Here is a 12,797-nt window from a genome sequence, read left to right as displayed (position 1 = left end):
AGGCACGTGGGCTTTAGGAAGCAGAAAGGCTGCTGGCTGCCCCTGCAGACTCAGGCTGATGTCTACAGGCCTTGGAGCCTAAGTGGCCAAGACTTTCGCAGGCACACAGCAGGAAGCCCTGGGCGGGGGAGCACGGCAGGGCAGAGAAGGGGGCTCAGGGCCCAGGGTTAAGGATGCACGTGTACCGCAGGCCTTCCCAACTCCCAACTTCTGACTTCCTCCATGTACCAGAATGGCTCGGCCATCCTCCAAAGGCCCAGAACCTTGTGTACAATGAAGAATGCCACACTGTTCCCGATCTATGCGTCAGTGCCAACTGGCTTCCACTCACAAGGCCAGGGCGTTTGGGGCTGGTGGAGAACATGGCGTCACCAACTTCTAGAACATGATGGACTGTGTCCACCACCACCACCAGGCAATATATGCTAGGCAAAGGCGAGGGCACACTCGTACTTGCAAAAGTGTACAAGTTTCAATGACCCCTCCGGCAGACCACAGAGGGCTGGCAACTCCAAACCCAAAGCAGTGCAAGGGAGAAAATGGATCTGACTACAGAAACATATAAACCTCCGCCAGGCAAGGGTGCACACCTATAATCCCAGCACCCCAGGAGGCTGAGTTCAAGCCCACCCTGGGCTACAGAGTGAGACCTTGCCTCAAAAACACACAAAACCTTCAAGGCCAAAAACCACTGGCGGCAAAAGCAAAGTGGAAAAAGATGTATGCAATTTCTGTCATAGATAAGAAGTATTCTTACATAATAACCAAAGGGCTGCTAATAGAAAAACGGCTGAAAAATAAGTGCAGCCAGCTCACAGCCACAGAGTGAAGGGGCCCCAGCTTCTACTTACTCTTGCGGGAAAAGGGCCCTGCAGACAGCCGAAAGCCAGAGGTCCACCCACCCGTCCTCAGACACCACAGCTCCATCTCTTGGTCTCTACCCCAAAGGCATGAGTGGTTAGTGTGCCAGCATTTTCACTGCACCACAAACACTGGGACCGGCCCAAAGGCCCATCCACGGCACTGCCTCAACACCACGGGGCGGCTGCCAGGCGGGAGCCTCCGCCAGGAGAGGCAGCACTTGGGGCACGCGGTTGGGAAGACATCCAATCTTCAGAGCCCGTCTCATCCTGGACTCCTGGGGCTGGCAGAAGCAAGCGGTTCGGCAGACAGAAGGGAAGGAGGGGAGCAGAGAAGCAAAGGGCCAAGACCAGAGCCCTGCAGCTACCCACTGGGCCTACTCTGTGGCACCAGGTCCTGGCCTCTGGACTGGGAAGGGTGGCGGAGGTGGTAAGGCCCCAGGCGTGGCAGCGGCAGGCCCTACTCGATGCACTCCATGACGTGGATCTGCAGAGTGTCCATGTCAGGTGCCTGATACTGGCACTTGGGACAGCAAAAGTCGCGGGGCTCCTCAGGCGGACTCCTCCTCTGGTTGGGCATGTGAAAGGAGCGGTACCCTAGGGACAGAGAACGAGTGTCGGCTAGGTGTCAAGAGGAATGGGGGACGGTGAGGTGCCAAGGCGCTTAGCTACAAGGGTCCCTATCCACATGTGACCAGCAGCCACCAGTAGTATGACACGCCTCTTGAGGCAGGGCTGGACTCCTGGTGGGGGATCAAGAGCCACCCAATACACACCCACTCACCAGAGGCGGGCAGCGCAGACTGTGAGACCTCCACATGCCGCTTCCTCAGGTCCTCGATCCTGGGGAGATGCAAACCATTTGCTCAGTGCACACGCACAAAGAGCTCTGAGTTCCCCCAGCAGCAGCCATAGGCCCTGGGGGCGGAGGAGGACAGGAGAGGGACGGGGAGCACAGCACTGATCCCCACCTGGCTGACTCCTGGCAGCTGGTCTTGAGCTTGCTGAACTCACGCTGCAGCTGATCCAGCTGCTCCTGCAGTGCCTCCTTCTTCTCTGCCAGTTTCTCCCGGGCCTGCCGCTCCGCCTGGAAGTCGGCCTTGTAGATGTCCGCCTGGCAGGTGCGAGAGGGACGTGGCACTAGCCACCAGCCACAGGCTGGGAGCGGCCTGCTGGGCCCTGGGGACAGAGCAGAGCCCCTCCTCCCACCCCCAGCAGCAGAGGGTAGACAGACCAGCAAGTGACCCCACAGGCACAGAAAGGGAGAAGCAGTGTGGGCTTCACACTGAACACGAGGCCACAGGAGACGATGCCCAGAGAAAGGCTTCACCTGTGCTTTTAGGACCGGCACCGTCTCCATCAGCATCTTGTGCTGCTCAGCCTCCTCCTTCAGCTTGTCAATCACCTCCTGCTTGGCCACAAGGGCCTCCTCAGCCTGCTGCAGCTGCTGCTTCAGGTCCTCCAGCTGCATCCCCTAGGAGGGCCAGGGGTGCTGACACAGTGAGGATGGCGTCCAGAGCTGGGGGGGGTGTGTGAGGAGAGGCACGCATCCCACCCCCACCAAGGACAGGAGGAGGCAAGGTTCTCCTGGGGACACACCGAGATCTCAGGACTGAGGGGACCTCTGAGGCCATGGGACACCACCTCCCCCAGCACTCGTTCCCCTCAGATTTGCCAGAAAGACCTGTGGCCCTTCAAGGACAGGTGCCACCTTCCCTACCCTGCACGCACAGCTAAGCTGCCTCCTGCTGGTCCTCCACTCTGCTATCTGGGCAAAGCCCGCTCATCCCACAGGTGCTCCACACAGGTGCACATGTGCACTCTCCACAGAGACTTGCCTTTCCCTGGCAATTAAGCGGGCATTTTTATAACTAACTCCTCCTCCTGTGATCTGCTTTCAAGCTTAAGCCTTACAAATCTCTGGGTGCACTCACGTTAACACTGTCTTTCTGAAAGTCTAATCCCCAGAAACCACACACAATTTAGGTCTGGTGAGAAAAAAGCAGGACAGGGCTCCCACGCACCTTTCCATGCCAGGTTAGAAGCATTCCTCAGACTCACCTGGCTCGGGAAATCTGGCCTTGGGGACAAGCGTATCACTAGCCCTCCAGGGAGAGCATCCAAGGCCAGGGCCAAGCCAAACTGTGAGGGCAGCCAGCTGATGGACTTTCCTGAACCGTTGTATCCACACACTGTCCCCCACAAAAGCCAACTGTGTCGAGGTGACAGGAAGAGCCAAGGCCCACCCTGGATGGCCCAGGCTGCCATACTCACTCGCTTGCGCTCGCCGCTCACCATGCTACTTTTGATGTGGTTGTCGTACTCCTGGAAGAGCTGGTGATAGGCCACCTGCAGCTGGGCCAGCTTCCGCCTGTGGGAAAGGAGCTGTAGCTGGTCGCAGGCCTGTGTCCATCTCTCTTCTTATCCTTGTTACCTCCCAGATTCAGAAGGGAGCCTCCAGGCGTATAGCTGGACCCCTAGGGCCACTAACTCGGAGATAGGGCTGCAAGTGTCCCACAACGGACAGGGTGGCTTAGTTCATATCATTTTCCTTAAAGCCAACATTTTAAAATGTTTGCACTAGGGCGCAGGTGCGGGGCGGTGCCAGAGCCCTTGCCCAGGGTGCACAAGGCCAGGCACCAAGAAGATGACAAAGAAGTGAGATGACTCTGATCAAACAAACTCAACTTCAAAAGCATCAGCTTCATGAAATATGCAGAGGCAGAGAGGCCGTCCTGGATTAAGGGACACTGAAAAGGCAAGGCACATGGAGGGAGAGCAGCAGCACGGCCTCCAGGTAGATGATGCATGGGGACTGCGACACAGCCCAGGGGCCCACGCTGCACGGGACGGCCCCAGTGCCCACTCACTTCTCCTCCGAGGCAGCCTGGCGCTCCATGCGCAGCGCGGCCTCCACACTCTGGTTCTGCATGCGCAGCTGATCCACCTGCACACTGTGCTGCTGCTGCAGCACCTCGCGCTCCTTCTCCAGCTGCCGCGCCTGCTCACTGGCTGCCCGTGCCCTGCGCAGAAAGACGGGGCAACACTGAGGGCTGAGCTGGGGAAAGACACGGCCACCCCACATGCAAACTGGCACCCTCTGCACTGTGAGGAAACATAACGAGGCAGTGACGACCACAGTAGCGTCCCTGCCCTCTGACCTAATGTCCCCCTTACTGCTGCCACCAAACCCCTTTGCAAGGGAAGTGGCAGGCAAGTGTGAGGCCAGGCCAGCACTGCAGAGCCTCTTTTCCCCGCTGACAAGGGGGTTTGTTGGGGGGAACTGTGAGAGCCTTCTCCCAGGGGCCCGGCATCTCAGTGGGCACCGGGCACAGGGAGCCAATGTGACCTGCCTGACAGACAAGCAGGGATGACCACACAGCAGCAGTGCCCTCCATGGGGCTTCTCTGGTCTCCCTGGACCCTGCACCGGCACTGTATGGACCTCAGCCAGGATGGCGACCGTGCCAGGTCCTGGTCCTCCCAGAGATGTGCCCATGGCTCTATGGCTGGGGCCCTTGAAATGCCACTCACCTGGCCTCCAAAGCCTGGCGCTCCTTGGTGGCAGCCTCCAAGCGGCTCTGGCTCTCCTGGAGTTCCCCCAGCAAGGATGTCACCTGGGCTTTCACTGAAGCCTTGTCCTCAGCCATCTGCTGCAGGAATATCACTTCCTGTCAGCACTACTTTCTCCCAAGGCCTAGGGCAGCCCAGGGGAAGCTGAGGCCTGCACCCCTGAGAGCTGTTCTCCTGTACCCAACACTCCCAAACCCAGCACCTCGGGAGCCCAATGGCTACCTAACCCCCCAGTCACCACTTCTACCCTCCTTGCTGGCAGAGACATTCCCTCAGTGTCCTTCCACCCCTGCTTGTCCTACTCTTCACCTCCGGCAGCTACCCAAGCCAGTGAAGTAAGCCAGGCAACAGAAAGGGACCGATTCCTAAGAGCCTCTGCCTCTAGGGTCCCCTTCTCATCCCTACAGATGAGGTAACAGGAGACCCTAAAAGGATGCAGGGACACAGCGGGACCCGGAGTCCTCTGACGCTGCAACAGCTTGGCCACTACCCTGGCCACTAGACCACGAGGACTGAACACAGAGACCACATGGCTGTGGCCCCAACAGGAAACTTTTTCTCAGTGCTTTGGTACCCAAAGATAACAGCAAAAACACAGGCCTGCTAGAAGGTAAGAGTTTTGGCCAAGCAGGAGTGGTCACTGAATTTTACCAAGAACTACAAAAACCGCACGCCATTCAAGTCCCTGCCCTGAGACCTGACCAAATCAAACACAGGTCCTGGCAGCCTTGGCCACATTCCTAGGATGTCCCTGGCCCCTCCCAGGCCTGTCTGGAAAGCTCTGGCAGCAACCTGACACAGGCCCCTGACCTTCCTTGGAGCCGTTGCTGAATGCTTCTCTGTCCCTCTGAGGTGTCTGTATCCGCTGCACCCTAGCAGTGTCTGGAGACCTGAGAGTGATCCTTTGACATATAATCACTGGGAGGGAGGCCAGGGCCAGAGTCCCTTGGGCTGCAGGGCAGGGCATGGTCCTAACTCCGATATATGTCTCTTCACGTGGACACTGACGCCCTTCGTCATTTTTCACTTCAGCTTCCTTCTCCATCTAACACACTTCTCTCTCCCTCCCTCCCCAGCTCCTTTCCTTGCTCTCTTCTTTAGTACCAGGAGTAGAACCTGGTATGCTCTGGATCGAGAATGTCCTCAAAGACCTCCTGTGTCCAGAAGCAGGGCTTTGGAAGGTGACTGGATCACAGGGTGCTATAGTCACCAGCGGATTCACCCATGGATGGGTTCGTGGCTGACGTGCCATCAGCAGGGGGCCTGGGTGGAGGAGGAGGGTCAGTGGGCTGACCTCGAAGGGTGTGTTCCTCTCCCCAGCGGCTCTCTGCCCTCTCTGCTTCCTGGCTGCCATGGGTGAGCGGCTCTCCCCCGCTCGGCCCTTTCTGCCACGCTGCTCCTGCTTTGGAGCGGCCAACCACAGACTGAGCCCTCTGAAGCCGGGAGCCAAACAATCCCTCCTCCTTTAAAATGTGCTGGTGGGGATTTTGTCCCGGCACCAGGAAAGTGACTAAGACAGAACCCCTGGGCCCACACATGCTAAATACACGCTCCGCCACTGAGCCACACTCTAGCCCCTGGTCTCTCTAGGACCCCCTCTCCCGGCAACTCCATCACCTCTGTAGGTGGCCCCAGAGCTCAGTTCTTTCGCCACTGCCAGTCATCACTGAACAAAGTCTGTTGTTGGGGCTCTGACAAATGTCCACCTTTATTCCTCTCTGACAGTACAATCCTTATACAGAGGGGAGGGGACACACGGGGAGGTGGTCTCATGACAGTGGCAGAGGCTGTCAGCCCAGGAGTGCCAAGGACTGCCAGGCTACCAGATGCTGGGCCAGGGGCCGGGGTGGATTCCTGCATGGCCGCCAGAAGGAGCCCATTCTGCCAGACCTTCATCTCAGACCCCTGGACCCCAGAGCTGGGGGACAATGAGGAACAAGTAATTGATGCTGTTTAGGTCCCCAGTGTGCCCTAGCAAACTCACATGACTCCCCAACAGAAAAGCAATACTCTGAGCCAGGCCCTGCCCACAATGAAGTGCCCATCCTCCAGGGCCAGAGCCTATCTGTGGCAAGGCCCTCTTTTCCCTGCCCTGCCCTTCCCGGGCTATGCACCCCTGCTCACCTACTGTCACCGGGGTCCTGTCACTGGTCAAGCTAGACAGGCTGCAGTACTCTTCCTTGCCCATACAGAGCATGCCACCCTTTGGAGACGAGGCAGTACATAGCCAACTCCAGGCCCAGCCAGAGCCTGAGTCCCCTGGGCCCTGGTGCAGGTACTGCTAAGCCTCAAGAAGACCCTGCCTGGTGATGGTGTCCTGCTTTACCAGGGCCTGCTGGCCTGCCAGGCAGTCTACACTGGCGCCACATACACACGGGCATCTTGGGCAGCACGGTGCCAGCTGGACCACTGGGCAGCCAAGACCCAAGCCACCAATGTCAGCCACTTGGTGATCTAAGCCTACAGCACCTACCCGGTAAGATCCCCGGACACGGGGCTCAGGGGCCTCCTGGGTGACAAGGCCCCACACGAGCCCTCTGCACCCTGCCTCCCAGGCCCCTGGACATTCCCACTGGCCTCTCCCGGCCCCTGCTTTAGACACCTGCACCACGGCATCCTTTCGTTAATCATCTGTGGGGTCCCAGAGTCCCTGGTGAGTCAAGCCTGCACTGCTTTGGTGGGCCCCCCAGACACAGGCCCCCTGGCCCCAAAGGGACCCAGCCTGCCCACCAGCTACCTGCTGGCATCTCTTCAGCTGCTCTGCCTCCTGCAAGGCCTGCTCCTTCTGCCTCCTCAGCTCCAGCTTCTCCAGGCTCAGCCTCTCCACTAGCTTCCTGGCCTCCTGGAATTTGCACATGAGGAACTCCTTCTCCTCCTTCTGGCTGGCCTGGAAGTGCAGCAGCTCTTCACAGCGCTCACGCAGCATCTGATTGTTCTGTCGGATGGCATCTGTGGGAGAGGGGACAGCAGAGGGGAGGGGATTCTGATGACCTGGCCTGGGTGCCAAGCTGGGCTACCCATTGCAGTACCCTCCCCACAATGCCAGACTGCCATGCCCCTCCAGGACAAATAAGAATCTAAACACACCCCTTCATTTCTTCAAGTCCTCCAAAGTCATTACATGAAAGATCTGCTCCTATGCTTCTGCAGGGCACACTTAATTCATTTGCTTTCAGGTCACTCCAAGGCATACCCGCCCTCCCAGGCCTGCATCTTTGCTGTCTTCAAGACAGGGGGTCCCAATATGCTTGTAGATGGCCACTGACACACTGCCCTAGCCAAGGGCCACCACCCCAAGCTACTGTCCAGGTAGGACATGAGGGCCAACTGAAGACACCAGCTCAGAAAGGAATCCTACATGGAAGGAGTGCTGTCCTCCAAAATGCAGTGTATACTGAGCCCAAATCCCCTAAAAGAACCAAGGCACGAAGCAAAAAAGGCTGTGCTCACACTAATACCCTAGAATCTGTATCTCCACACCCCAATACCTCCAGCCCAGGTGGTTTCCAAGGTGCCTGCAGCAAGTGTCCTGATAATCTAGAAACTATAGGGTTCCTCTGGACACTTGAGGCTTACTCAAGCCAAAAGAAGCAAGCCAGAAGGGGGTCCCCTTCCCTGGGGGCTACAATCCTGAGCTGAGCAGGAGGGGAGGCAATGAGGAGAGGAGACAAGAAGAAGGATGTCACGCTGCAGGGGGGAATGCCTTCAAATACCAGTGCTAGGATGAGGGGGATAGTTCCAGAGACACAGAGGGTGGCCCAGCAAAGTACTCAGTCCCCAAACACCCGTCCAAGGGCAGAAGGTCTCCCGCTGAGGCCAACACCCAGCCGCAGTGGTGACTGATGATGACCCTGATACCAACAATGACATTAATGACCCTGAAATAGTGGCTTCCCAGGGAGCCAGGTCCCTTCTCAGAGCAGGACACGCTCCTCACTGAACTGACAGCACTCACGGATTGCTCAGGCAGAAACACAAGCCTGGCCATGTTTGCCCACTGGGAAAGCCACGCCACCTCCACAAGTCCCTGCTCCTGGAATCCACCTCCCCCTGTGCTCACCCCGCAACCCCCCCCCACCCCTTCTAATGTCCTTCCCCAGTGCTGGCCTGAGACTCCTCCAAATATGCTTCTTGCCTACTCCTCTTACTCAGGATCTGCTTCCAGGGAGCCCCAGCTGAAACCCAGAGAGGCCTGGCCCCCCTCACCTCGGAGTTCATGATTCTCCTCCACACAGCGCTGGAGGGCCTCGGGGCTGCCCTGCTCCGCCTGCAGCTGCAGCATCGCCGGCTTCCCAAGAGAGGACTCCTCGTCCTGGTCCCCTGCTGGGCTGCTGCCAGGCTGCACCATCTCACACAGCTGGTTCTTCCAGGGGTGCCTGCTCATCCACCACAGCAGCACCTGGAAGAGGGGGCAGCAGGGGCGTCGCAGGGAACAGCACCACGTTCCTGCCCTGGCAGGAGCCCTGGGCCCACACTGCAGCAGAGCGGCAATCCCATTGTCTAGCGTAATTAGAGGCTGAAGCAGGGCTTCTGTCGAAGGCAGAGGGTGATGGCTCAGGGAAATATCAGGGAGCTGGGAACCCTGTCCTCTCCGTACACCTCTACACAGAAAGGGAAGATCCTGGCCCTCGCTCAGAGTAAGCAGCTGAGTGGAAGCCCTGAAGACCACCTGTCTATGTCCTCATGCCCCCAAGCGTAACAGTATCTGGAAAAGGGTCTTTTCAGATGCACACAAATGAAAGATCTCAACAAGAGACCATCCTGGGTCATGTGGACCACGACAAGTATCCTTAGAAGACACAGGAGAAAACAGAGAAACACATGGTAAGAGGCCATTTGAAAACAGAGGTAGAGATTGGAGTGACATGACCATGAGCCAAGGAACAATCCAGCCACCAGCAGCTGCGGGGGAGACAATGGAGGACCCTCTCCTAGTCTGCAGAGGAACCATAACCTTGTTCACCCTCTGATTTTGGACTTCTGGTCCCTGGAACTGTGAATTTCTGTTATTTGAAGCCTCCAAACTTGTGGGCATTTCTTGCGGTAACCACAGGAGGCTCGTGCCTAGTAAAAGGCAGACAGAGCCTGAGGCGTGAGGGGTAAGGGGCGCCTGGGGCAAGGAACTGCAAGTGGGAGCTGGGCCGCCAGCCTGAGTGAGCTGAGCTGGCGTTTGCTGGTGAAACAGACAGCATCAGCCTCCGACTACCCAGAGGAGGCCAACCCCAGCGCAGGTATCCAGGAACAGACATGGGTAAGGGAAGAAGGCTCTGACAAGGGTCGACTTGGCCATTCTGCCTGTCAGCACTGCTACCTCCCACTCACACCTAGAGCTGTCCCCAGCAGCTGAGGCAGCTGTCCCCTCCCTCCTGCCACAGGCATGTTCCCCCCTTGTCTTCCAGAACAGCCCAATACCCCGGAGTCCCTCCCACTCAAGCCTTTTCAACAAGCTCCCATCCCTTCGTGTTGAGGTGCCCCGGGCTCTGTTATGAGGCCTCTTCTCTAACTACATTCACTCCTGCAGTAATTCCATCCAGTCTCACAGCTTTACCTCCAATCTTAATGCCAATAATGCCCCAAAGTAGACCACTCCCTGAGCTCCGGACTTACACAGCAAACTCAACATGTCTACTTGGAAATCTATTTTTTTTTTGGTACCGACAATCGAACTCAGGACCTTGTGCTTGCCAGGCAGGCACTTGTGCTGCTGAGCTATATACCCGGCCCTACTTGGAAATCTAAACTAACTTCCCAGGGCTGAACGCATGCGTGAGTAGTACAGTGCTTGCGTGGCACGTGTATAGCCCTGGCTTCTGTCCCCAGCACTGCAAAAGAAGAGAACTACCCTAAAACTCAACAGCGCCCAAAAGCCAGTTCTACCCAAAGCCTTCCAGCTGAAGGCAAATCCATTCTCCTGTCATCAAGACCAAAAACTTGCAAGCTCTCCTTGACACATCTCTCTATCTCCATCTCCCAGCGCACACACAACCCATCAGAAATTCTGCAACATTAATACTTTAGACACCTACATGGTACTGTGGTCATATTGTTTAAAGTCCATTCTAATAAAGAGGCATACCAAAATACTTAAACATGTTATCTGAAACTCACTTCAAAATAAAAGGGCAATCCCTGAGTATACACACAAAGGAAATGTGATATGAATGCTCACAGGACCATTACTCAGAGCAGCCAAAGACAGGAAACAATCTGAATGTCAGCAACTCACTTTCCAAGTATATCCACCTGCTACAGAACAAACCTTTCAGACACTGTGCTAAGAGAAACAAGTCACAAAAGACCACGCATTGTACAATTCCACTTGCAAGAAATGTCCACAATAGACAAATCCAGAGACACAAAGTAATCTAGAGGTTATTAGGGCAATGTGGTCAGTGGGGGTGATAGCTAAAAATACAGGGTTTCTTTTGAGAGGGATGAAAATGTTTTGGAATCAGTGGTGATGGCTGAACACCCTTGTGAACGTGCAAAGTCATTAAATTGTACACTTTAAACAGGAGAACTGCACAGCATGCACGATATAGCTCTAAAGAGGTGTTGTTGAAGATAATGGGAAAGGACTGAGGGGTATAAAGTAAACAAAATTAGCCAGTAACTGCTAAAGCTAAGAGATGGGCAATGGGATTTACTAATCTTCCTACTTTTGTACGTTTATTAATTCGTCAAGAATAAAATGGCAGGGCTAAGGATGTGGGTCAGTGGTAGAGCTCTCCTGCCTTGCATGCACAAGGCCCTGGGTTCGATCCCCAGCACCACGAACTCCCCCCTAAAAAGGATAAAATGCCAGATTACTACCATCACCTAGATTGCCGCAATAACTTCGTAACAGAGCACCCTGTTTCTACCCTTGCTCCTACAGTCTACGGTCCCCACCGCGGCCAGAAAGATCTGTCTACACCGTAAATCGGGTCCCATCCCTTCTTTACCACGAGTGCTCTCACGTTTCCACAAGGCCCAACACCATCTGTGCTCCCACTCCTTTCTCTCAACTACTCTGCCCTCGTGCTCTCTTCTCCAGCTCTAAGCCCTCCTTGCAGCTCCTAGAACATACGGGGCATCCCATTCATTCTCGGGTCGCAAAATGGCCTGAGGAAGGACAGGTAGCTACCAACCGTTTTGCAAAGAGAGCTAAATGAAGCGCGTGAACAGAGGATACGTTCGAACTGGAAGAGGTATGCCACTAGGGGTACGGGCTGACCGGGCAGCGGCGGCGGCGGCGGCGGCGGCGGCGGCGGCAGCGGGAGGGGCACAGTCTCACTCGCTGCCCGAACAACTTGAGTCCCGAATCGGCAGGTCTATGCTCTAGGCGAGCGCTCTGCCATCCAGCCACACCCCAGCCCCTGGGCCGATGCTCCGTGAGAGCACAGCTAGGAGGAACCGGCTGGGGCCCAAGCAGGAGGAGGGAGCTTGGTCATCCGGAGGCGTCTTAGACCCAAGAAGGGGACCACACCTGTCAGCAGAGTCGGTCAGACGTGAGGAAGGCGGGAGCGGCGGGCTGCGAGCCCTCCTAGGGGCGCGGAGCTCCCGAGAAAGTCCAGGCTCAGCAGTAGCGCCCCACTTCTCCGCCTTGGAAACCCCCGCTTCCGGCTTCCGGTGTCGCAGCCGTGGGATCCGGAAGTAAAACACACAAGCCCCGACCCCAGGAGTATAGGAGGCTGCCGAGAGGTGCGAGGCCCCCTCGTCCTGCTCCAAAGAGAGCCGGAGCCCGCCGGCCTCGGCTAGTGCACAGGGCGCTGCCCAGTAATAAACACCCTCTACTTTCTAGGGCGTCACCACCTACACAGCCCCGTGTCCCACGCAGCCCCATCCAACCGCAGGATGCTCGCCGCCACCCCCGTAAGAGCCAGGACAAAGCTCAGGAGGCCCCGCCCACAAGCCGAAGGGAATACTAGAGGGGGCGTGGTCACGCCACCGGCGGAAGTGGGGCCTTCCGCAAGAGCGAGGACCACCAGGGGGCGAGCGGGAAAAACAGGCTGTAATGTGAGGCCCGCCTGGCCTCAGGGACGCGGGAGGGCCTCAAGGAGCAGTACGCGTGCCCGCAAGGAATGGCGGTCGCGGGGCAGCGGGGAGAGCGGGCGCAGAGTGGCGCGGCCGCCCACACAGGTGCCTGAGAGGCGAGACAGCCCGCGCTCGAGGACGCCCGGGGATGCGCGCGCACCTGCCCTCTCCCCCAGCTCGCACGCTCCAGAGGAAGTGTGGAGACCCCACCCCCGCGCCTCGCCTCAGGCCCCGCCCCCGCGCGCCTCGCCTGAGGCCAGTCAGCTCAGCCTCGGCGCCCGCCCCCGCCTGTTAAATGGGCCGGCGGGCGCAGCCCCCGGAAACTGCGGCGCACTCGGGAGCTGTGATC

At 57.3% G+C, this 12,797-nt stretch overlaps 2 protein-coding genes across 9 annotated transcripts in view; one reads left to right on the top strand and one right to left on the bottom strand.

Moving 5' to 3' along the window:
- Window positions 1–704: 704 nt before the first annotated feature.
- Window positions 705–12,797, bottom strand: part of Ikbkg (inhibitor of kappa light polypeptide gene enhancer in B-cells, kinase gamma) — a 15,980-nt gene continuing 3,887 nt past the window's right edge. Inside the window, exons 1-10 of one of the 6 annotated variants that reach the window (XM_013509705.1) lie at window positions 11,901–12,266; window positions 8,639–8,831; window positions 7,170–7,381; window positions 4,394–4,512; window positions 3,731–3,883; window positions 3,135–3,231; window positions 2,191–2,334; window positions 1,832–1,974; window positions 1,645–1,703; window positions 705–1,457 (exon numbers count right to left, since the gene is read on the bottom strand). In XM_013509705.1, the coding sequence (XP_013365159.1) occupies window positions 1,321–1,457; window positions 1,645–1,703; window positions 1,832–1,974; window positions 2,191–2,334; window positions 3,135–3,231; window positions 3,731–3,883; window positions 4,394–4,512; window positions 7,170–7,381; window positions 8,639–8,816 (1,242 nt within the window). In that variant the 5' untranslated portion in view covers window positions 8,817–8,831; window positions 11,901–12,266 and the 3' untranslated portion in view covers window positions 705–1,320. Of the gene's footprint in view, window positions 1,458–1,644; window positions 1,704–1,831; window positions 1,975–2,190; window positions 2,335–3,134; window positions 3,232–3,730; window positions 3,884–4,393; window positions 4,513–7,169; window positions 7,382–8,638; window positions 8,832–11,562; window positions 11,586–11,900; window positions 12,267–12,797 lie in introns of those variants that run through there. The other 5 variants (XM_013509706.1, XM_005414214.2, XM_005414213.2 and 2 more) reach the window with 5 other exon arrangements.
- Window positions 12,378–12,797, top strand: part of G6pd (glucose-6-phosphate dehydrogenase) — a gene marked incomplete in the record, with an annotated part of 12,836 nt that continues 12,416 nt past the window's right edge. For all 3 annotated transcript variants that reach the window (XM_005414219.2, XM_005414218.2, XM_005414217.2), the window contains 1 exon segment: window positions 12,378–12,797. In XM_005414219.2, coding sequence (XP_005414276.2) covers window positions 12,744–12,797 — 54 coding nt within the window.

This window comes from Chinchilla lanigera, unplaced genomic scaffold (genome assembly GCF_000276665.1).
Source record: "Chinchilla lanigera isolate Chin_1 unplaced genomic scaffold, ChiLan1.0 scaffold00179, whole genome shotgun sequence".
Taxonomy (NCBI): Eukaryota; Metazoa; Chordata; class Mammalia; order Rodentia; family Chinchillidae; genus Chinchilla; species Chinchilla lanigera.
The sequence above is the reverse complement of the archived record's forward strand: the minus strand, read 5'-3'. Positions and strand labels throughout refer to the sequence as shown.